The sequence below is a fragment of the Myotis yumanensis genome, unplaced genomic scaffold (assembly GCF_028538775.1).
Source record: "Myotis yumanensis isolate MYYU_CA2020_CCGP unplaced genomic scaffold, mMyoYum1.0.hap1 SCAF_19, whole genome shotgun sequence".
In the NCBI taxonomy this organism is placed as follows: domain Eukaryota; kingdom Metazoa; phylum Chordata; class Mammalia; order Chiroptera; family Vespertilionidae; genus Myotis; species Myotis yumanensis.
This window is the reverse complement of record NW_027223770.1, coordinates 12,649,350-12,671,212: the sequence shown is the minus strand read 5'-3', so window position 1 is coordinate 12,671,212 and position 21,863 is coordinate 12,649,350. Positions and strand designations below refer to the sequence as shown.

At 48.1% G+C, this 21,863-nt stretch overlaps 1 protein-coding gene across 1 annotated transcript in view; it reads left to right on the top strand.

The window, feature by feature from the left end:
* Positions 1-8,865: 8,865 nt before the first annotated feature.
* UBE2L3 (ubiquitin conjugating enzyme E2 L3) overlaps positions 8,866-21,863 on the top strand; it is a 33,749-nt gene continuing 20,751 nt past the window's right edge. The window contains exon 1 of the mRNA XM_070400212.1: positions 8,866-8,937. Within this exon, the coding sequence (XP_070256313.1) occupies positions 8,911-8,937 (27 nt within the window). The 5' untranslated portion in view covers positions 8,866-8,910. The remainder of the gene's footprint in view (positions 8,938-21,863) is intronic.

The following is a 21,863-nucleotide window of genomic DNA, read 5'->3' as shown; positions in this document are numbered from 1 at the left end:
TTTTTTAATTTATATATATATATTATTGATTTCAGAGAGGAAGGAAGAGGGAGAGAGAGATAGAAACATCAATGATGAGAAAGATTCATTGATCAGCTGCCTCCTGCACGCCCTCTATTGGGGATTGAGCCTGCAACCCAGGCATGTGCCCTTGACCGGAATTAAACCAGGGATCCTTCCATCCGCAGGCTGATGCTCTATCCACTGAGCAAAACGGCTAGGGTTAATTTTTTATTTTAATTTTGTTAATCCTCACCCGAGCATATTTTTCCATTGAGCTTTTAGAGAGAGTGGTAGAGAGAGGGAAAAACAGAGAGAGAAAAAATCAACGTAAGAGAAACACATAGATTAGTTGCTTCCTGCTCCTGCTGCCCCCACCAGGGCTCCTGGCTCGCATGGCCTTGGGCTCCATCCTGAGGACCCACAAAAAGGTTTTTTGGTTTTTTTAAAATATATTTTTATTGATTTCAGAGAGGAAGGAAGAGAGAGAGAAAGATGGAAATATCAATGATGAGAGAAACATCAACTGACTGCCTCCTGCATGCCCCCTATTAGGAATCGAGCTCTTGGTTCATAGGTCAACATCAACCACTGAGCCATGCCACCGGCTGGGCACAGAAAAAGGTTTTAAGTTTTCTAACCTCTACAGCTACAGCAGCCCCAGCGTTCTCCACTTCCCTTATTTTGGGGTCAATGTGTTTTTTTGTCTGTTCTCTGAGGTGGCCTCAGCATCTGGAACAGTGCCTGGCACATGGTAGATGCTCAATAAATACATGACCAGCCCTAGCTGGTTTGGTTCAGTGGATAGAGCGTCGGCCTGTGGACCGAAGGGTCCCAGGTTTGATTCTGGTCAAGGGCACATGCCCAGGTTGTGGGTTTGGTCCCCAGTAGGGGGCATGCAGGAGGCAGCCCATCAATGATTCCCTCTCATCATTGATGTTCTACCCTCTCTCCCTCTTCCTTCCTCTCTGAAATCAATAAAAATATATTTTAAATAAATAAATACATGACCAAAACAAGACTGAGGTGGACAGGCTAGACATGACGTCTGTCCTCATGGAGTTTACAGTCTAAGGGAGGACACAGAGGTTAAACACAAATGTGGCAAAGGGACGTGGGGAAGTCGGAGCTTGGGCAAGTGCTGTGAGTGAGGGCTGTGGTGCTCATGGGGAGAAGAAGCCCATCAGAGCAGGCTCCTGAGAACTGAGGTAGGAGAGTGGGGGAGGTCTGCCCAGAGCGGAGATTCCAGGCAGTGGGACCAGCAAAGACCCTGCTGGCTGCCAGCACTGGCCCTCTCCCCTGCCCACCCCGTCCAGGGCAGGCCTACACTCCTCTGGCATTGACTCTCTTTTTTTAAAACATATTTTATTGATTTTTTACAGAAAGGGAGAGGGATAGAGAGTTAGAAACATGGATGAGAGAGAAACATCGATCAGCTGCCTCCTGCACGCCCTCTACTGGGGATGTGCCCGCAACCAAGGTACGTGCCCTTGACCAGAATTGAACCTGGGATCCTTCAGTCTCCAGGCCGATGCTCTATCCACTGAGCCAAACCGGTCAGGGCATGGCATTGACTCTTCACGGTTCTGCCGTGGTTCTCCTTTGCCTAAGGGGGAACTGAAGCTTGAAGAGGAAGGGCCACTTAGCAGGATCCCAATCAGGCCTGAACACTCAGGGTCATGGGGAGGCCTGGCACTCCCACCCCTGCCCCTTCCTGGATGGGGTTGGATATGGAGGAGGACCCTGCTGCTCTCTGCCTCCGCTTCCTGGGCCCTGCAGCCTGCTCTGGACCATCGTGCCCTCTGGGGCAAGGAATGGCACCGTGTGCCAGCTTTCAGCTCTCTGGCTGGGGCTCCTGGCCTGCTGGGCTGGCCTCTCGCCCTGGCAGCCCTGGCCTAGCTCCTCAGGCATGTGCCTCTGTGGGTGGCCAGCCTGCCCCCTCCTGTACTTTATATGCCTTGTGCCTGTGTCCTTACTACAGCCAGGGAGGCTGGCACTGTCCTCTGCAGAGAAGGAAACTGCCCAGGGTCACACAAGGACCTGTGCCCAGGCCTGTGTGACCCAAGTCTGGGGTCTGAACTGGTGCCACATAACCTGGCCCACGGGCTCTGGCAGCCGGAGTGTAATTGTAATCCCCAATCCCTCGGACAAATGGCTACTACTTCCCGAGGACCCTGCTGCGTTGAGAGCATCACGGTTTCCCAGCTACCCAGGGTTGCCAGGACAGACGTAGCTTCCATCTTCTGCCATATCCACTTCTCTCCCCTCTAGACCAATTCCAATCACCCTCCTTTCTCTGCAGCCTGAAGCACGAGGCCTTGCCTACCTCCCACTATCATCAGTGCAATATTTATCGTTCAGTCATTTACTTTGTTATTTTAGAAAATATTTTTATTGATTTCAGAGAGGAAGGGAGAGGGAGAGAGAGATAGAAACATCATCGATGAGAGAGAATCATTGATCCTGCATGCCCTGACCGGGAATCGAACCGTGACCTCCTGGTTCCTAGGTTGACACTCAACCACTGAGCCACGCCGGCCAGGCTGTCCAGTCAGGGGGACAGTCCTTTATCAACTGTTTGTTGAGTGCCCAACCTGGTCAGGGTGGGGTGGGGCCAGGCATGGAGTTAATTTCTTCATTCTTCAAACACAGAGAACCTCCAGTGGGGGTTTGCTGGAGGGAGGAAAGAATGAGGGAGCAAGGAAGATAGGCTAGAACAGAAGGAGGGAGAATGGGAGGGAGAGAGGGAAGGAGGGAAGGAGGGAAGGAGAGGGGAGAGTAGGAGGGAAGGAGGGAGCCCTTGGGTCAGTTGAGTCTCCCAGATCTTGGTTTCCCACCCCCAGGCCAACTGCAGACTTGGGCTCCAGTCTCTGACCAGCTGGGTGAGTGAGGAAAAGGTGATTGGTCCCTTGAGCCTCAGTTTCTTCCTCTGTAAATGGGACTGATCGCATTTTGAATTCAGAGGGTGGTCGGGGTAGTTGATGCTTGTGCGTTTGCACTCAGCCCAGCACACAGCAAGCTGTCAAGTTCCCCGAGTGAGCGTGGTAAGTTGAGTCCTTAAGAACAACTAGCACTTGACAGATGGGGAAGGGGGTGTTAGAGGGAGGGAATGACAAAGGCATCACAGGCGAGGGAGCAGCATGCTCAGAGGCAGGGGTGCGGTGTGGATGGAGCACGGCTGGTGGGAGGGATGCAGGACACGGAGCTTTGGGCCAGCAGAGGGAGGACAGGACAGAGCCTCATCAGCGTGGACCAGATGGGGGTCTACCTCCTGCAACCTCACTTCCACGCTGGGCGATGCCAGGCAAGCCACTCTCTCAGGGCCTCAGTTTCTTCATCTGGGAAATAGAATATCTTAGCATTGCTCTGTGGTGGGTGCAAATGTCCAGTGCCCAGTGGCAGGCACACAGTCAAACTTACCGAGGGTGAGTGCCCATGGCCAATTTCCTTTCTGTTTTTCTTTTTAAATATATATTTTTATTGATTTCAGAGGGGAAGGGAGAGGGAGAAAGAGAGAGAGATATCAATGATGAGAGAATCATTGATCATCGATCGGCTGCCTCCTGCATGCCCCCCACTGGGGATCGAGCCCGCAACCCGGGCATGTGCCCTTGACGGGAATCGAACCTGGGACCCTTCAATCTGCAGGCCAATGCTCTATCCACTGAGCCAAACCAGACAGGGCTCTTTTTTTCTTTTTAAATATATTTTTATTGGTTTTACAGAGAAGAAGGGAGAGGGGTAGAGAGTTAGAAACACGGATCAGTTGCCTCCTGCACGCCTCCTACTAGGGATCGAGCCCACAACCAAGGTACATGCCCTTGACCAGAATCGAACCCTGGACCGTTCAGTCCACGGGTTGAGGCTCTATCCACTGAGCCAAACCGGTTAGGGCGCCATTTCCTTCTTCACAGAGGCACACTTTCTTTTCCCTGCAGTGTCTCTTGTCCTCTCTCCTGCTGGAAAACTCCTTCATCCCTGGCCCCTCCACCAGCCTGTCAGGCCCCTCCTCTGAGCCTACACAACTCATCAAGCCCTCGAACCTTCTGTCTTTTTTCTTTGGTGCTTCCAGACCCTTGAGGAAAGGTGCTACCTTTGTATCTCCCTCTCTGAACCTAGCTTGTGAGCACCTAGGTCTCCGTGCTGGTTGGAGAAAGGAGCAGCATGTGGTAAGTGTGAGCAGGAGGGCCTGGAATCCCGAAAGAGGAGGAAGAAGCCACTTAAAAATGTTTCTTTTGCCAGGCCAGTGTGGCTCAGTGGCTGAATGTCGACCTGTAAACCAGGATGTTACGTTTCAATTTCTGGTCAGGGCACATGCCTGGATTGTGGGCTCAATCCCCAATGAGGGGTGTGCAGGAGGCAGCCGATCAATTATTCTCTCTCATCATTGATGTTTCTATCTCTCTCTCCCTCTCCCTTCCTCTCTGAAATCAATCAATAAATATATTTTGCCCTGACCGGTTTGGCTCAGTGGATAGAGCATCAGCCTGCGGACTGAAGGGTCCTGGGTTCGATTCCGGCCAAGGGCATGTACCTTGGTTGCGGGCACAACCCCAGTGGGAGGTGTGCAGGAGGCAGGTGATCGATGTTTCTCTTTCATCGATGTTTCTAACTCTCTATCCCTCTCTCTTCCTCTCTGTAAAAAATCAATAAAATATATAAAAAATTATATATATATTTTAAAAATGTTTTTTAGTCCTCACCAGAGGATATGTTGTTTTTTTTTAATTTATTTTTTTTTTTGAGAGGGAGGAAGAGAGAGAGAGAGAGGGAGAGAGAGAGAGAGAAGCATGGATGTGAGAGGAGGAACATGTATCAGTTGCTCCTGTAACTGCCCCAACCAGGGATAGAACCTGCAACCTACACATGTGTCCTGACTGGAAATCAAACCCACAATCTCTGGTGACCGGGACAATGCTCCAACCAAATGAGCCACCCAGCCAGGGCAGAGGCCACTTTTTTGTTGTTGCTGTTAATCCTCACCCAGGGATATTTTTCCATTGAGTTTCAGAGAGAGTGGAAGGGAGGGAGAAAGACACACAAAGAGAAACACTGATGTGAGAGACACATCACATCGATTGGTTGCCTCCTACACAAGCCCTTACCAGAGTTAGGGATCAAGCCTGCAAGAGCCTGCAACCAAGGTACATGCCTTTGAACAGAATCAAACTTGGGACCTTTTAGTCTGTGGGCTGATGCTCTATTCACTGAGTGAAACTGGCTAGGGCTTTTTAAAAAAATTAACCCTCACCTGAGAGGCTATTTTTTCCATTGCTATTTATTTACCAGAGGCCTGGTGCGCAGAATTCGTGCACTCGGCGGTCCCTCAGCCTGGCCTGTGCCCTCTCATAGTCCGGGAGCCCTCGGGGGATGTCTGACTGATGGCGGGGAGCGGGCCTAAGCCACAGTCGGACATCCTTAGCGCTGCTGCAGAGGCAGGAGAGGCTCCCACCACCCCCACTGTGTTGCCAGCCATGAGCCAGGCTTCTGGCTGAGCAGAGCTCCTCCTGTGTTGAGCGTCTGCCTCCTGGTGGTCAGTGTGCATCATAGCAACCAGTTGTTCTGCTGTTTGGTCAATTTGCATATTAGCCTTTTATTATATAGGATTTAAATATATATTTTTATTGATTTCAGAGAGGAAGGGAGTGGGAGAAAGAGATAGAGAAACATCAGTGAGAGAGAATCATTGATTGGCTGCCTCCTGCACACCCCACACTGGGACCGAGCCCACAACCTGGGCATGTGCCCTTACTGGGAATCAAACCTTGACCTCCTGGTTCATAGAGCGATGCTCAACCACTGAGCCACGCCAGCTGGAATCCATTGCTTTTTAGAGAGAGTGGAAAAGAGGGGGAAGGGAGGGAGAGATGATAGAAACATTGCGATGAAAGAGGGGTTGGTTGCCTCCTGCATGCACCCCAACAGGGGCCAGAGATCTAACCTGCAACCAAAGTACATGCCCTCGACTGGGAATCTAACCGGAGACCCTTTGGTGCATGGGCCAACACTCCAACCTGATGGGGGGCTCTAGAGGTAACTCCAGAGGTCTGGCCCTGACCAGGTGGCTCAGTTGGAGGATCATTATGCACACGAAAAGACTGTAGGTTTGATTTCCGGTCAGGGCACATCCCTAGATTGTAGATTCAATCTCTGGTTGGGGAGCTGATGGGAGGCAACCGATTGATGCTGCTCTCTCATAGATGTTTCTCTCTTCCTTTCTTCCTTCCTCTCTCTCTAAAATCAACAAACAGGCCGAAACCGGTTTGGCTCAGTGGATAGAGCGTCGGCCTGCGGACTGAAGGGTCCCGGGTTCGATTCCGGTCGGGGGCATGTACCTGGGTTGCGGGCACATCCCCGTTCGGGATGTGCAGGAGGCAGCTGATCGATGTTTCTCTCTCATTGATGTTTCTAACTCTCTGTCCCTCTCCCTTCCTCTCTGTAAAAGATCAATAAAATATATTAAAAAAAAATCAACAAACATATCCTCAGGTGAGGATAAAATTTAAAGTCAGGTCTGAATGACCAGGGTTAGCTCAGTGAAGGGTGGAGCTGGTGTGACCAGAAACCAGAGCAGGAAAGGGGCCCCAAAGACCAGCAGCTTTTTCCTGGGACTGGGTATATTTACCACGTGCTAATTTAACCCTGCTGCTCAAGGCCTTGGTTCCCCACTTGCAAAGTGTGTGCAAGGGATACAGGATGATGCCACAGGAAAGGTTAGTTCTTGGCACTTGACCTCTCCAGATCCCAGCCTCTATTCCAGTTTAGCTTGTTGAGGTCAAGAGTATGCATTGTGCCCAGCCTATGTGGCTCAGGGGTTGAGTGTCGACCCATTAACCAAGAGGTCACAGGTTCAATTCCCGGCCAGAGCACATGCTTGTGTTTCAGGTTCAATCCCCAGTGGGGGCATGCAGGAGACAGTCAATCGATATTTCTCTCTCATCGATGTTTCTATCTTTCTATCCCTCTCCCTTCCGCTCTCTATAAAATCAACAAAAGCATATATATTTTTTAAAAAAGAGCATGCATTGTGCTTCCTCAACTGGCTTGGACTTCTTCAGAGCAGGATCCCTTTCCCTCTTTGGTTCTTCATAGGGGAAGCAGTTCCCAATAAAGCTGTGTTCTTTCTTTGACCTGAACCCACTAGGCCCCAGGCCCAGTGCACACAATAGGATCATGGAGTCAGTCCCCAGGCCAGAATTCCAAGTCCCTCATGGCTCTAGGGAGGTAGATGGAGTCCCCATACAATTGCCAAATGTTTATTGAGCACCTACTGTGTGCTGGCTCTGGGGGAAGATAAAAGCATGAGGCTTGTCATCTCGTCTCTCCCACACTCCCTCCTAGGGTCAAGGCTGGGCTTCCAGGACACTGTGGGGGAGGCCAGTTCTATTCCAGCCTATATATTTCCAGTGCCCTTTTCTCCTCTCCTTCCCTGGGAAACGGATTGCTCTTAGAATGGGGAAGGATGAGAGGGCTCCTTCACAAGGCCTACATGTGTTCTGAGGCTATAACCTTCCCTTTGCCTGCACTGCCACCTGAGATCCAAGCCACCATCATCTCTTTGCCTGGATGGCTGCAACAGGCTTCCAGAGGTCCCCTCATCCCCCTCTTATCCTCCTACCTCAGTGGTTCTCAACCTTGGCTGCACATTAGAATCACCTGGGAATCTTTTTAAAATCCTGATTTCTGGGTCTCATCCTCCGGAAATTCTGTTTCTTTGTTATGGGGTGGGGCCACAACATTAGTAACAAAGATACAGAATTTCTGGAGGATGAGGCCCAGAAATCAGGATTTTAAAAAGATTCCCAGGTGATTCTAATGTGCAGCCAAGGTTGAGAACCACTGTCTTACCTACTTCCATTCTCCATTCTCCAATCAGAATTCTCTCCTTAAACACCTGCCTCTGACTATTTGGTTGCTACCCACATCCATCACGGGGCTCTCACAGCACACAGAAGAAAAGTCAAATCCCTCCCGTTCCTACAAGCCCCTCCACAGTCTATCAATTGCCTCCCTCATGCCCTCTGATCCCTCTCACCCCATTTTGGCCAGCTACCACCCAGACAGCCTCATGGTCCTTGCCAGTGTCATTGCTCCCGCCTGAAACATTTTCCTCCAAACCTCCCAGCTGCTCCTTCCCATCCTTCTGGTCCCACCATTGGCTGTGGACAGGAGTCGGACTCTCCTCCTAGCCTGCTGCCTGACCTTGGGCAGATCATCTGGCTTCTTCTTCTTTTTTTTAAAAAATATATTTTATTGATTTTTTACAGAGAGCAAGGGAGAGGCATAGAGAGTTAGAAACATCCATGAGAGAGAAACATTGATCATCTGCCTCCTGCACACCCCCTACTGGGGATGTGCCCGCAACCAAGGTACATGCCCTTGACCTGAACCGAACCTGGGACCCTTCAGTCCGCAGGCTGTCGCTCTATCCACTGAGCCACACCGGTTAGGGCTCATCGGCTTCTTCGTGCTTCTGTTTCCCACTAATGGGGCTCTGAATGGCAACCAGTGTTTACTATTACTATTTATACTATTGCCTTCCTTCCCAATGAAAAGCAGATCCTCACAGTCACTTTCCTATCACCCAGTTTTCTTTTCTTCAAAGCGCTTTAGCAGTGCCTGAAATCTCATTATTTAATGGTATTTTGCAACCAGTATTTACTGTGCACCTACTATATGCCAGGCACTGTTTGTAATTGCCATCGGACGGCAATCAGAAAGACAAGGGCTCCCTGCCTGCTTCCGCTCACCCAGGCCTCCCGGAGGCCGGCACACAGTAGGCGGTTTGCACATCCGGTGCCCCGCCCCGCCCCGCCCCGCCCGCCCCTCCCCCGCTCCAGGAAGTGCCCGGGCTCCAGCCGCCCGGCCGGCCGCGATGCACATTGGGAAAGCAGCAGCACCAGATCCAAGATGGCGGCCAGCAGGAGGCTGATGAAGGTAAAAGCCATTCTCCGGCGCCGGCCGGGCGAGGGGCGGCGTCGCGGGCCCGGGGCCCCGGCAGTGGGCCGGGACTCCTCGGGGCGCCGCCACCGGGCCCCCCACTCTGCGCGGCCTCGCCCCCCGCCCCCGGGCCGTGCGCGGGCTGAAGGAGCTAACGGGGCCGCCTAGGCCTCAGCCTGGGCTCGAGCGCCAGGCCGCGCTCCGAGCCGCCGTCGGCCCCTCAGACCGGCCCGGGGTGTCCGCTCCGCCCGGAGCCCCACCAGGTGCCCCGCCTCCCAGGCCGGGGAGCGGCGTGGATGTGGGGGCTCGGCCGGGAGGCACCACACCGGGCGCCCGCGGGTCAGGCCCGAGCGCTGGAGCCCGGCCGGGAGCCCGCGCCGCTGAGCCGCCCGCCCCGCCCTTGGTCTCAGCGGTCCGAGCTCGGAGCCCCGCTCCTCGGGGCCGCCGCTCGGGAGGCGGGGAGGCTGGGGCCGGGGAAGGAAGGAAGGAAGGAGGATGCCGGGTGCGGAAAGTTAGGTCGGTTCTTGGTGGGGCGTTTGAAACTGCGCCGGGTCCCGGCGAACTGCCGCCCCGGGACTGCAGAGTCACCGGCGGTTGGTCCCGACCGCGGCGCGGCTCTCCTTCCCCGTCTCCCTCCCGACCTGCCACTTAGTCACCCCGATCTCCTTGGCCCCGAGGAACCCAAGTGCCATTTTGGGGGGGGGGGTTGAGGCGGCGGTGGGGGGTTGGCTTCAGTCGTTAGGATCGGAACCAGCCAAAGTTTATAAAAATAACTCGGTACTTTGTATCTCGGACGCGGCGGGGTGCGTCCTTGCTAATTGGCTTCTCGGGCGAGAAGCGCCGATGCTGCGCTGGCTTCGTTCTTGCGCGAGCGTGTTTGCCGGCGCTCGTGAGTCGGCGCCGGGCGCGTTGTGGAGCTGCACTGGGTCGGAAATAAAACACAATTAAAAAAAAAAAAAGAAGTCCCAGAAACTGGCTTCCTGAGGGGATCGAAAGAGCTGGGGTTCCTCCTGGACAGAGCAGTGCGCGGTGGAGCTGGACATTGAACTTGGAGGCACAGCCTCTGGGCCCTCCCTCCCTGGGAACATTTCCTCCCTTTTCTTCCCTGCGGGCTGGAGACGGTATTTAACTTCATAAAACTCGCTTGGAAGTGGCCAAAAAAGAAGAGCCCTCTTCTCTTCTCTGCCAGTGATCCCACCTTTCAGCCCGGCATCCTACTTGCCTACTCCACTCCCCAAACACGGGCAGCCATGACGCCGTGTGAGCTGGACTGTAGGAAGATGTCTTGAGTGCGAGCCTTTCCTCCCTTAATCTTAATGCAGTGGCTTGAATTCATACCCTTATCTGTCCGGTGCCTCCCCGAGCGCTCTGCTCTGATTCTCCTTCAGGGACACCGGGGTTCTTTTTCTAGAGCAAGGATTGAATCCTTTCACTCCTATTGAAGACCTCTGTGGTCTCACTGTCTTCAGCAGTCAGTCCTGACTTCTTACTTGGCGTGCAAGGCCCTTCTTAGATTGGCCCCGAAAGTCACCTGATTAGTCTCCCCTCTAACCCCTTGGCTTCCCACTACCCTCTCACCTTCACAGTAGCTTCTATCTATCTATCTATCTATCTTCTATCTATCTATCTATCTAAACACTGATTTCAGAAAGGAGGAGGAGAGAGATATAGAAACATCAATGATGAGAGAATCATCGATCGGCTGCTTCCTGCACGTCCCACACTTGGGGATGAGCTGGAAACCAGGGCAATCAAACCGTGACCTGGTTCATAGGTCCATGCTCAACCACTGAGCCACGCTGACCGGGCAGCTACCTTAAAAAAGAAAAAAGAAAAAGAAAAAGAAAGCTTTTACTCTGTGCAGCCCTGTACTTCACATTCATGGTCATGTTTAATCCCTAGTTAAATAAACACTGTTATTCCCATTTTGTAGGTGAGAAAATGGAATGCAGAGAGATTTGTTGGTTTGCCCACGTTTTTCTATTAGGGAGAGAGAGTGAGCTGTGATCTCAATTCTGGCTGCAGAGCCCCCTGCTCTTCCTCGCTTGTGTGGTCTCCCTTTGCACACCTGTTTGCTCTCCCTGAGAAAGGCTACCTTCCTTCGCCTCTCCCCGCTTCCAGGTTAGTCCCAGTTTCAACTCCAGCGCCAGCTCTTCTGTGAAGGGTGTGTGGTCCTCCTTCAGATCAAATTGTTTCCTTCTCCGTGTGACTACAGCATTTTCTTCCTTTTTTTTTTTTAATTTAAAGAATTTTTATGAGTTTATTTGAGCCAAAAGTGACAGTTGCCAGGAAGCAAGATCTCAAATGCTACTGCAGCACTTTGTTTTTTTGGAGCACTTGTCACAATCTGATTTGTGTTAGACTTGTCTTTCCTACTGGGTCTGACTTCCTCAAGGGCAGGGATCTTGACCTAATTCATTATGGTATCCCTTAATCTAGCCCAGTTGACCCAATTTGGGGTTCTCAGAGGGGAGTTACTATGGTTTTTGAAAATTTTTTGTGTTTAAACAAATTGGAGCTTAGAAAAAATATGTAACATTGACTGAGTACCTATTAAGTGCCATTTTGTAGGTGAGAAAATGAACTACCGGGAGATTCGTTGGCTTTCTTTTTAGTAACACTTTACGTAGTTCTTTCTTTTTAATAACACTTAAAGTTAGTGCATTGTCATCTTTATTCTAGAAATGAGAAGGTTGTGAGGCTTAGATATAGGTTGAGTGTTGCTCAAGGTGGAGTAGCAAACCTGAGGGGGGAGAGATGAGATGCTAATCTCCTTGGCTCCAAATTCCATGCTCCTTGTCATACTTTCTTATTCCAAGGATGCATGGAGGGGTATGCAGTTTCTTGAGTTATGGATGGAAATTCTTTCAATTCAGTGGGGGAATGATGGTTTCATAGTGTTGATCATTGGCTCTGAGAGTCAGTATTTAAGCTTGGTTAGTTTTTAAAAAAAAGACAGATTGATGCAGTTTGGTCAATATATGGGTAGAAATAAAAGGCATTTACATGGTAAAAGTAAACATGTTGCATAATCAAGTGGATTACATCTTTAAAAACTTTAGATTTCCTCAAAAACTATTTTCCAGGACACTCAGATTCAGAGATTTCTTTGTAGCAATTATTGTCTGCAGAGAGTGTAAAACAGATTATTAAAGGTAGAGTGATTTGCCTATATGGGGCTGAGAAATTATTTTAGGCAAAGTGAGTATAATAAAGTATTAATTAAAAAAATATTTGCTAAAAGCAGCGTTTTTCAACAAGAGGCACACTGGTGTGCTGCAAGAATATCTAAAGCATGCACTATCTGATTATTTAGTCAGAGACACTGACCTCTTTTCCCTTAGGTTGTCAAATAAAAAAATTGACAACAGCCAACACCACTGTAGCTGTTGGTGTGAATGAATAAAAATTATACCTATTTTTTGTCAGATCGGCAAAAAATGTATTTTCTGCCGTGCCGAAGAATTTTAGTAATTAGTTTTATATGTGTCATGAAATGAAAAAGGTTGAAAGTCACTAGCGGAAAGAGTTAGCCTTTTTTTTTTTTTTTTTTAGCCTTTTTCAGAACGCTTTTTTAGGAATTACAATGTTAATAAGACATTAAATACACTTTAATGTGCAGGCAGTGAGTTCAGCATTGATGGCAACAACCAGATTGTAACTAATGCTGCAATCAGGAGGGAAATAGCTACAAAAGTGAAACCGAAGGTGTGGCTAAGGAAATTGATTGCAGTTCGCTCATTTATCTTCAGCCCTCAATTGCACACATCTCCCCTATGGGCCCTCCAGCTGAGTATTTTCCCAGAAGGACTTTCTCAGTGGGAAAATTTGTGAATTTAAGAGAGGAGTGACATTTTATTAGTTGTGTAATGGTTGAGATGAGTATTTGACATTTGTGGCAGTGTTTTGTTTTTTAACGTTTTTATTTATTTTAGAGAGATGAAGAATAGAAACATCAACTGTCTCCTGAATGCCTCCTTCTGGGGATCGAGCCCACAATCTGGGCATGTACCCTGACTGTGAATTGAACCAGTGACCTCTTGGTTCATGAATTGACTCTCAACAACTGAGCCACACCAGCTGGGCTGTAGCAGTCTTCTTTTTTTTTTCTTCTATAATATAATTTATTGATTTCAGAGAGCAAAGGAGAGGGAGAGATAAATAGAAACATCAATGATGAGAGATAATCATTGATTGGCTTCTTCTTGCACACCCCCCACCGGGGATCCAGCCCACCACCCGGAAATGTGCCCTGACCTGGAACCGAACTGTGGCCTCCTGGTTCATAGGTGGATACTCAGCCACTGAGCACACAGGCCAGGCTGTAGCAGTCTTTTAATGCTGTTTAAATGATGTTTACTCAGGACTCCATATTGATATACTTTCAATCCATAATCATTTGTGAATGAGTAGGAGTCACTAAGTAACAGTTAATTCCTTGGAATTAATTGTACTTAGCAATGAACTCGTTTGCTTTAAAAAAATATATATATGTATATATATAATCAGAGAAGAAGGGAGAGAGAGATAGAGACATCAATGAGAGAATCATTGATCGGCTGCCTCCTATACACCTCCCACTGGGGATTGAGCCCACAACCTGGGCATGTGCCCTTAACCGGAATCGAACCCAGGACTCTTCAGTCCACAGGCCAACCCTCAATCCACTGAGCCAAACTGGCTAGGGCAAGTTGTGTGTGTTTTTTTTTTAAGTTTTTATCTTTTTATTTTATTTTTTAAATTGATTTCAGAGAAGAAGGGAGAGAGAGAGAGTGAGAAACATCAAAGATGAGAACCATTGATCGGCTGCCTCCTGCACGCCCCCCACTGGGGATGTGCCCTTGACCAGAATCGAACCCAGGACCCTTCATTCCACAAGCTGACGCTCTATACACTGAGCCAACCTTGTCAGGGTGAACTAGTTTGCTTTTGAGTTCAAGTATTTATATTCTATAAGGTTGGGTAACTAACACAATAGAGCAGCGAGTGTGTCTGGTATTGGTGTTTTATATGTCAGCAGGTGAAGGGAGTTTTACAAATGATGCTTTGCCAGTGTAAGTGTCTTGAATCCACTAGGTTTTGGGGAATTGAGAAAAGCATTGTGTTTTTTATCCTGAATTCAAGCTTCCCAGAAAGTTGGGACAATTTCAGCCTCCTTTAATCATATACTTTGTAAATGTTTCTCTATTAAAATATAATTGGCCCGGCCAGCGTGGCTCAGTTGTCGACCTATGAACCAGGAGGTCACGGTTCGATTCCAGGTCAGGACACATGCCCAGGTTGCGGGGCTCAATCCCCAGTGTGGGGTGTGCAGGAGGCAACCAATCAATGATTCTCTCTCATCATTGATTCTATCTCTTTCTCCCTCTCCCTTCCTCTCTGAAATCAATAAAAATATACTTAAAAAAAATATATATAATTGGGACATTTTAATAGGAAAGTATACTCAGTTATTGCAACATTTGGGACCTTTTCTTTAGGTTTTTACTAGAACAAAAACATTTGTCTGCCAAACCGGTTTGGCTCAGTGGATAGAGCGTAGGCCTGCGGACTGCAAGGTCCCAGGTTCGATTCCGGTCAAGGGCATGTACCTTGGTTGCGGGCACATCCCCAGTAGGAGATGTGCAGGAGGCAGCTGACCGATGTTTCTCTCTCATCGATGTTTCTAACTCTCTATCCCTCTCTCTTCTCTCTGTAAAAAATCAATAAAATATATTAAAAAAACAAAAACAAAAAAAACACATTTGTGTTAGTGCTTGGACCTTTTCTGATCTTGTTACAACTCTAAAGTTGACTTTGAGTTTTATTTTACTAGCACACATGAAAATATTCTCATTCCATTTGAGAAGTATCACTGAATGCTTAACTATTTGTTTTCTTTGCTGCAGTAGTCCAGCTTATAGAACCGTGAAGACATCCCTTCTGAGCACAGACTCTTTATCCCACCATCTTGGGAGTTTCCCTTTGAATGGCACATAGACCTGGAAGCGGTTAAATCTAAGCTCATCCTGTGCCCTGCACTTTGTCTTGCTTTACTTAGGTATTGATCCACTTGTCTACTCAGTTGCCAGGGAGATACCTGGGGGAGCCGGGCTCACCTTTTCTCCCACATCTAGCTATTTGCCAGATTCTGCTGAACTATATATGCCTTTATCCCTGTTCACTGCCTGTCTTTTCTCCATCCCCACTGCCACTCCCTTAGTTCAAGCTATCCATCCCCATTTGTGGTGGGATACCTGCATCAGATTCCTAGTGGTTTCCTTTTATTCCTCGTCAGTCAGTCCGTCCTCAGTCCCACATGATCCCTAATCAGTAGTTCATCCAAGAGAAGTGCACATGTCCAGGCCCTACTCTCAGAGATTGGAACCAAATTGAGTAGGTCAGGACTGTGTATTTAAAAATCCACATTCCTTACCATATTTCTTCAAGGTCTGGTTTTTCCAGTCTTTTCTTTTCCCACTGGTCCGTGGAATCCCGCTCTACACACCCTGGGTCTCTTGAGGGTGTCCCTGTCTCTTCTCTGCACCAGAGTAACTTCCTGTCTTTTAAGACTCAGCTTCAAGGAACACCTCCTCCTTGAGCTCAGTAAGGGAGAAGGGCATGTACCCAGAACAAAGAAATCCTGATCTGTCCACTATCTGCGGATGCATGTGCCCGCTGAATAATGGCCTTCGGGGGAGGGAGAGACCCTCTGACATGTCTGAACTTAGTCTGACTTTTCAGAATGAGTAGAGTTTTGGTAATTGAAGAGGAAAGGAGCCTGGCAGTCAGTGAGGTTGAAAATAACTTTCATTCCTGAGAATGGATGTGGGCCATGGTGGTGAGAGATGCCCTGAGGAACCCTAGTCACAATCTACCTCTCCCCCAACATGGCTGCATGCTTCTGACCTTGTGCTGTCCCTCCTTGGGTTTTAGTTAGGCAAGCCTCTGGGGTGCTCTCCAGAAGCATTGGGGAACTGGCCTGGTTTTACTCTAGGCTGCCATGTCCAGCACACGAGGCCCTCCAGAACTAGGGGCCGTCCCTCTGCCTTGGCAGGGCTAAGTTCTCCAGCTAGCCACTGGAAGAGCTGCCTCTATGTGAAGAGGTATCATGAAGGGAGATGTTGATGGGTTTAAGGACAGGTGGCAGAGAGGCCATAGCTTTTCAGTTGAGGGATACAGTGTATCCCCTCTGCAGTATCCGTGACAAGCGGCAGGCCTCTCACTTGTGAGGGCTTTTGCCTGTGTGTGTCTCCTCTGGCCAGGCTCCTCATGTCTGTTCTTGAGGACATAGATAATCGTAATCCTCTTCTCAATTGAAAAGGGGGGTGGAGGAAGGGTCTTTTATTAGGGGCAAAGCTGTTGAGGGAGACTATAGCTTAGCGGTTAAGAGCTCAGATTCTGGAGTTTGAGTCCTGGGCCTGCAGTGTCTTAGCTGAGTGAACCTGGGCAAGTTACTTAACCTCTCTGCACATTAGTTACTTCATCTGTGTGTGAAGGTTACTGTTAATATGCATCGAGTGCTTAGAAGAGTGCTTGGCACATACTAAGTGCGAGTTACATGTAGATATTATTATTGGGAGTGAGGAAGACATATTCCAGGGCAGTGAGAAGAGCAGCCTGGCAAGAGAGGAGGTTTGGAGGGATGATAGGAGTGGTGCTGAGGCCAGGTAGGGGCAGGCTGGCCTACATGACCTCACCACTGAGGCAGAGCCCATTCTCTTAACCTGCAGTGCTCTCCTGCCTCTTGAAGAAACCTGTTCTTAGGTGAGAAGTTTACTGAGACAGCTGTGTGAATGTCTGTCTTTAAGACGTTTACTTTTTCCAACAAAATCAAAAGGCTCTGGAATTCAAAATTTGTCTTCCCAGTATCTCGGAAACTCCCCCTGTGTATTTGTTCTTCCTCTTCTGAATGTACATACAGTGTAGTGACAGTTGCTGTGTCCAAAGGTGAGCCCAGGTGCTATGGAAGGCAGCAAAAGGTGCTGAGCTGGGAGGGGGGTTTGAAGGCAACTCTTTTTTTAAAAATTTATTTATTTATTTATTTTTTAAAATATATTTTATTGATTTTTTACAGAGAGGAAGGGAGAGGGATAGAGAGTTAGAATCGTCAATGAGAGAGAAACACCGATCAGCTGCCTCCTGCACAGCTCCTACTGGGGATGTGCCCGCAGCCAAGGTACATGTCCTTGACTGGAATCGAACCTGGGACCCTTGAGTCCGAAGGCCGACGCTCTATCCACTGAGCCAAACCAGTCAGGGCTAAAAAATTTATTTTTATTGATTTCAGAGAGGAAGGGAGAGGGAGAGAGAGATAGAAACATCAATGATGAGAGAGAATCACTGATTGGCTACCTGCCGCATGCCCCCTACTGGAGATCAAGCCCACAACCCAGGCATGTGCCCTTGACTGGAATCGAACCTGGGACCCCTTAGTCCGCAGGCTGACACTCTATCCACTGAGCCAAACCAGCCAGGGCTGAAGGCAACTCTTTTTTTAAAAATATATTTTTTATTGATTTTCTACAGAGAAGAAGGGAGAGGAATAGAGTCAGAAACGTCGATGAGAGAGATCAATCAGCTGCCTCCTGCACGCCCCCCACTGGGGATGTGCCCGCAACCAAGGTACATGCCCTTGACCGGAATCGAACCTGGGACCCTTCAGTCCGCAGGTCGATGCTCTATCCACTGAGCCAAACCGGTTCGGCTGAAGGCAACTCTTGAATGAGTAGTTGCAGTTCCAGAAATAATAGTTTTGTCTTTTCTTTAGCCTTGAAACAGAAAAGGTGAAATGTTGCTTCTTATGGCTATTCCATTTCTCCTCCTGCCACTCCACAGTCTTTCTAGAATTCCAGAGCTTCTAGAGGCCCCTACAGACAGGAGGCTGAGGCTTATAGGGTGCCATCCACAGGCCAGCAGTGAGCCAGGTGCACTCACTGACTGCCCAGCTCTTCCTGCTCTCAGGATCTTACTCCTGCTTTTCACAGGGCTGCTTTGGTTTTTAAGGAGGGACAGGGTGGAGAGTCGGATTCATTTTGGATAAGGTGGTGGTTTGGGTTTTGTTCTATTTTTAACAGTTCCAGGTCTGTGTTGATTATAGTTTTCTGTGCTTCATTATCTTGTCAGATTTTAAAAACATACACATTTTTATTGATTTTAGTGAGAGCGGAAAGGGAGGGGAGAGAGAGAAACATCAATTGGTTGCCTCCTACATGCCCCCTACTGGGGATTGAGCCCACAGCCTGGGCAAGTGCCCTGACCAGTGACTTCTTGATTCATGGGTCTACACTCAACTGCTGAGCCAAACAGGCTGGGCTATCTTGTCAGATTTTGCTTGTACTTCTTACTAGCATAGTTCAGCAGAGAGGTGAAATACTGTTTTGACAAGTCCTAGCCCAAGAGGTACATTTGCCACCAAAGTAGTCACTAATGTCAAAGCCAGTGCTCATGGCGCTGCTCTCTGTCTTTCTAAGAGGGGATGCTACCTGACTGTCATGGGGTGAGGGAGAGGTTGTATATAACTCAGAAGTTGAACAGCCTCTGAGCCCTTTCTGAGATGGTTTGTAAATGTCTGCTTCATACTAGTGTACCTGTTGTTAAGAAAAATCAGCACAACTAAACTTACAGAAGGATCCATCGCATGGTTTACACAAGCAGTCGCCATTCTCACTTGTCCTGTTGGAGGCTCTGTGTCATTGGCTCTAGTGTGGACAGACTTGAAGAGGTTGTGTCCCAGCCCTGGAGGAGCTCTTCAGTCTGGTGAGGGGTGCTGGACTCGAGTGTATGATGTAGGTCAAGAATGCCAGGCACACCCATGTTCAGATGGAGACAAATACATTCCAGGAGTGAGGCTGCTGGCTGGAAGCTGACTGTATGGAGCTGGCATGAGAGCTTGCTCAGCTGGGGCTTGAGCCACACTTGTCCAGAGGTGTGTAGGTAGTGCATTCCTTAAAACCTGTGCTGAGTGTCCTTTTCAGTCATGTCTTCTTAGAATTACTTCTTCTTTTTTTTTTCTTTTTTTGTAACCCTCACCCGAGGATATTTTTTCCATTGATTTTTAGGGAGAGTAGAAGAGAGAGAAAGGGAAAGACAGAGAGAAACATGGATGTGAGCGAAACACATCAATTGGTTGCCTCCTGCACGAGCCCCAACCAGGACCTGAGCTGGGGAGAAGCCTGCAACCAAGGTACATGCCCTTGACTGAAATTGAACCTGGGACCCTTTGGTCTGCAGGCTAACGCTCTATCCACTGAGCCAAACCGGTTAGGGCTAGAATGACTTCTTGACAAGTGGCCCACTTCCCTGGAATAGTGTGCTGTGGTCAGGTAACAGGGACCTGAGGTCAGATCTTGATTTATGCCTTGTACATGTTCGTAACTTTTTTTTAAAAAAAAATATTTTTATTGGTTTCAGAGAGGGGGAGAGAGATAGAAACATCAGTGATGAGAGAGAATCATCGATTGGCTGCCTTCTGATCGCCCACACTGGGGATTGAGCCAGCAACCCAGGCATGTGCCCTGGCCAGTAATCGAACCCAAGACCTTCTGGTTCATAGGTCGATGCTCAACCACTGAGCCATGCTGGCTGGGCTTGTTTGTGTCTTCATCTTGAGCCTCAGAGTTCTGATTTCCCAAAAGGAATAATAGAATCTTCATAGAGTTATGAGAATAGCTAAGTGTTTTAGTTGTAATAATAAGTAAGTGTAAGATAGCTAACATCCTGCTGCCCCATGGAAGGGGTAATGTGTTGGTGTGGGCCCCCCTCCCTTTGCTAGTATTAATTGAAATAAGAGAATTGTGTTTGGGGCTCTGAAGCCTTATGTTTAGATTTACAGTATTTAATTACATTGAAGTAATGATTTATTGTCATTGCCACTGGTTGCTTTGTGCAGTCTTGGAAAGTGCATTTCTGTCAAAATTAGTTACTTTTCTACTGTCTCATAAGAACAAGTAGGTCTTGCATATTACTAAATCTCCTACCAATTGTGTAACTGGTATTTTGAGAGGGATCCTGTACTTAGATTTAAGGCAGATTTGTGTTATTTTCTCCCAGACACCCGGCTCCATCTGCCAGGTTTCATTTTGCCTGGCCAGGAGGAGCCTAGAAACGTTCCTTGCACAACATAAACATTTAATGATTAGTTGTGAAGGGCTAGTGTAAATACTGTATACGTTCATGCTTTTGTCACTATAAATCATGGAAAGTGCTATTCCAGAGCAAGCTAAGCCCTCCCAGGATCCTACTCCAAAAATAGGAGCCTCTACACTGCCTGTTGCCAGTGTAAGTGTTCACCACCATGACTGCTTTGTGTAGCTGATATGATTATGAAGGGAATGATTTCTGGCTCTGGCTCTAGTCTGGCCCTGCCCTGTGCAAGGTCTGTAACTTGGGCCTTGTCTTTATCATCTATAAAATGAAGCCAATATGTCTGATTTGCCTATCTCGGATGTTGTGAACTTTCAGTCATATCCTATGAGCTGTAAACATTGCAGGGTGTTGCTATAACCACTTCTTTTTACCCTTTCTCAGTGTCTTGCTGCTGCTTTTCATGTGGCTGCATTTGGTGCATGCTTCTTGCACCAAAGGCATGCACCTTCTCTAGCATCACTCCATTCTTGTTCTTTGTTAGGATTTTGAAGGTGATGACACCCTAAGCTAGGGGTCCTCAAACCACGGCCCGCAGGCCACATGCAAATACAAATACTGTATTTGTTCCCGTTCTGTTTTTTTACTTCAAAATAAGATATGTGCAGTGTACATAGGAATTTGTTCATAGTTTTTTTTAAAACTATAGTCCGGCCCTCCAATGGTCTGAGGGACAGTGAACTAGCCCCCTGTTTAAAAAGTTTGAGGACCCCTGCCCTAAGCTGATGCCCTCCAGAGGCAATTGTGGTGATGTGCTGTTAGCAAGCCCCTGCCTTTTTGTTTGTTTATTTTAAAATTGAGATATAATAGATCAGGGCATTTCTGAAAGCTTTGTGCTAACACCTAAAAATTTATATCTAATTTAAGACCCCATGAGTTCTGGTCATAGACCGATTTTTTTGTTGTTTTGTTAATCCTCACCCAAGGATATTTTCTTTTCCCATTGATTTATATATATATATATATACATATATATATATATATGTATATATATATATTGATTTCATAGATGAAGGGAGAGGGAAAGAGAGAAACATCAATAATGAGAGAGAATCATTGATTGGCTTCCTCCTTCATGCCCCCTACTGGGGATCCAGCCTGCAACCCTGGCATGTACCCTGAACCCGGGACCCTTCAGTCCTCAGGCCAATGCTCTATCCATTGAGCCAAACCAGCTAGGGCTCCCATTGATTTAAAAAAAAACTTTATTGTTGAAAGTATTACATTTGTCGTCCCCCCCCCCCCCCCCATTGACCTCTTTTAGCCCCCCGCCCCCGGCCTTCACCACCCTATTGTCTGTGTCCTTAGTCTTTTCCCATTGATTTTTTAGAGAGAGTGGAAGGAAGGGGAAGAGACAGAGAGAAAGAAACATCAATGTGAGAGACACATCAATTGGTTCCCTTCCCCCACGTACCCCTACCAGGGCCAGGGATCCAGCCTGTAACTGAGATATGTGCCCTTGACTGGAATCGAATCTGGGACCTTCCAGTTATAGTCCAATGCTCTATCCACTGAGCCAAACCAGCTAGGGCAAAACTTTATTATTTTAAGAAATATGGTGATACAATTTTGGAAGGGAGTAAAACTACCATTAATTGAGTACTTACAGAGGTGTTGTGTTAAGCACCATGTAACATTTTTTGTAATTTCTATTAGGGCCCTGTGAAGTAGGTTTCTTACATTTTTTTCAGGTAAGATGGTAGACTTTTTGGAGCTTCAGGTTGGTGTGGAGGGTGGGGCTGGTAGGGTTGAGGCAAGCCCTGCCTGACCCAGAAGCTTCTGCTCTTTCTAGTCCACTG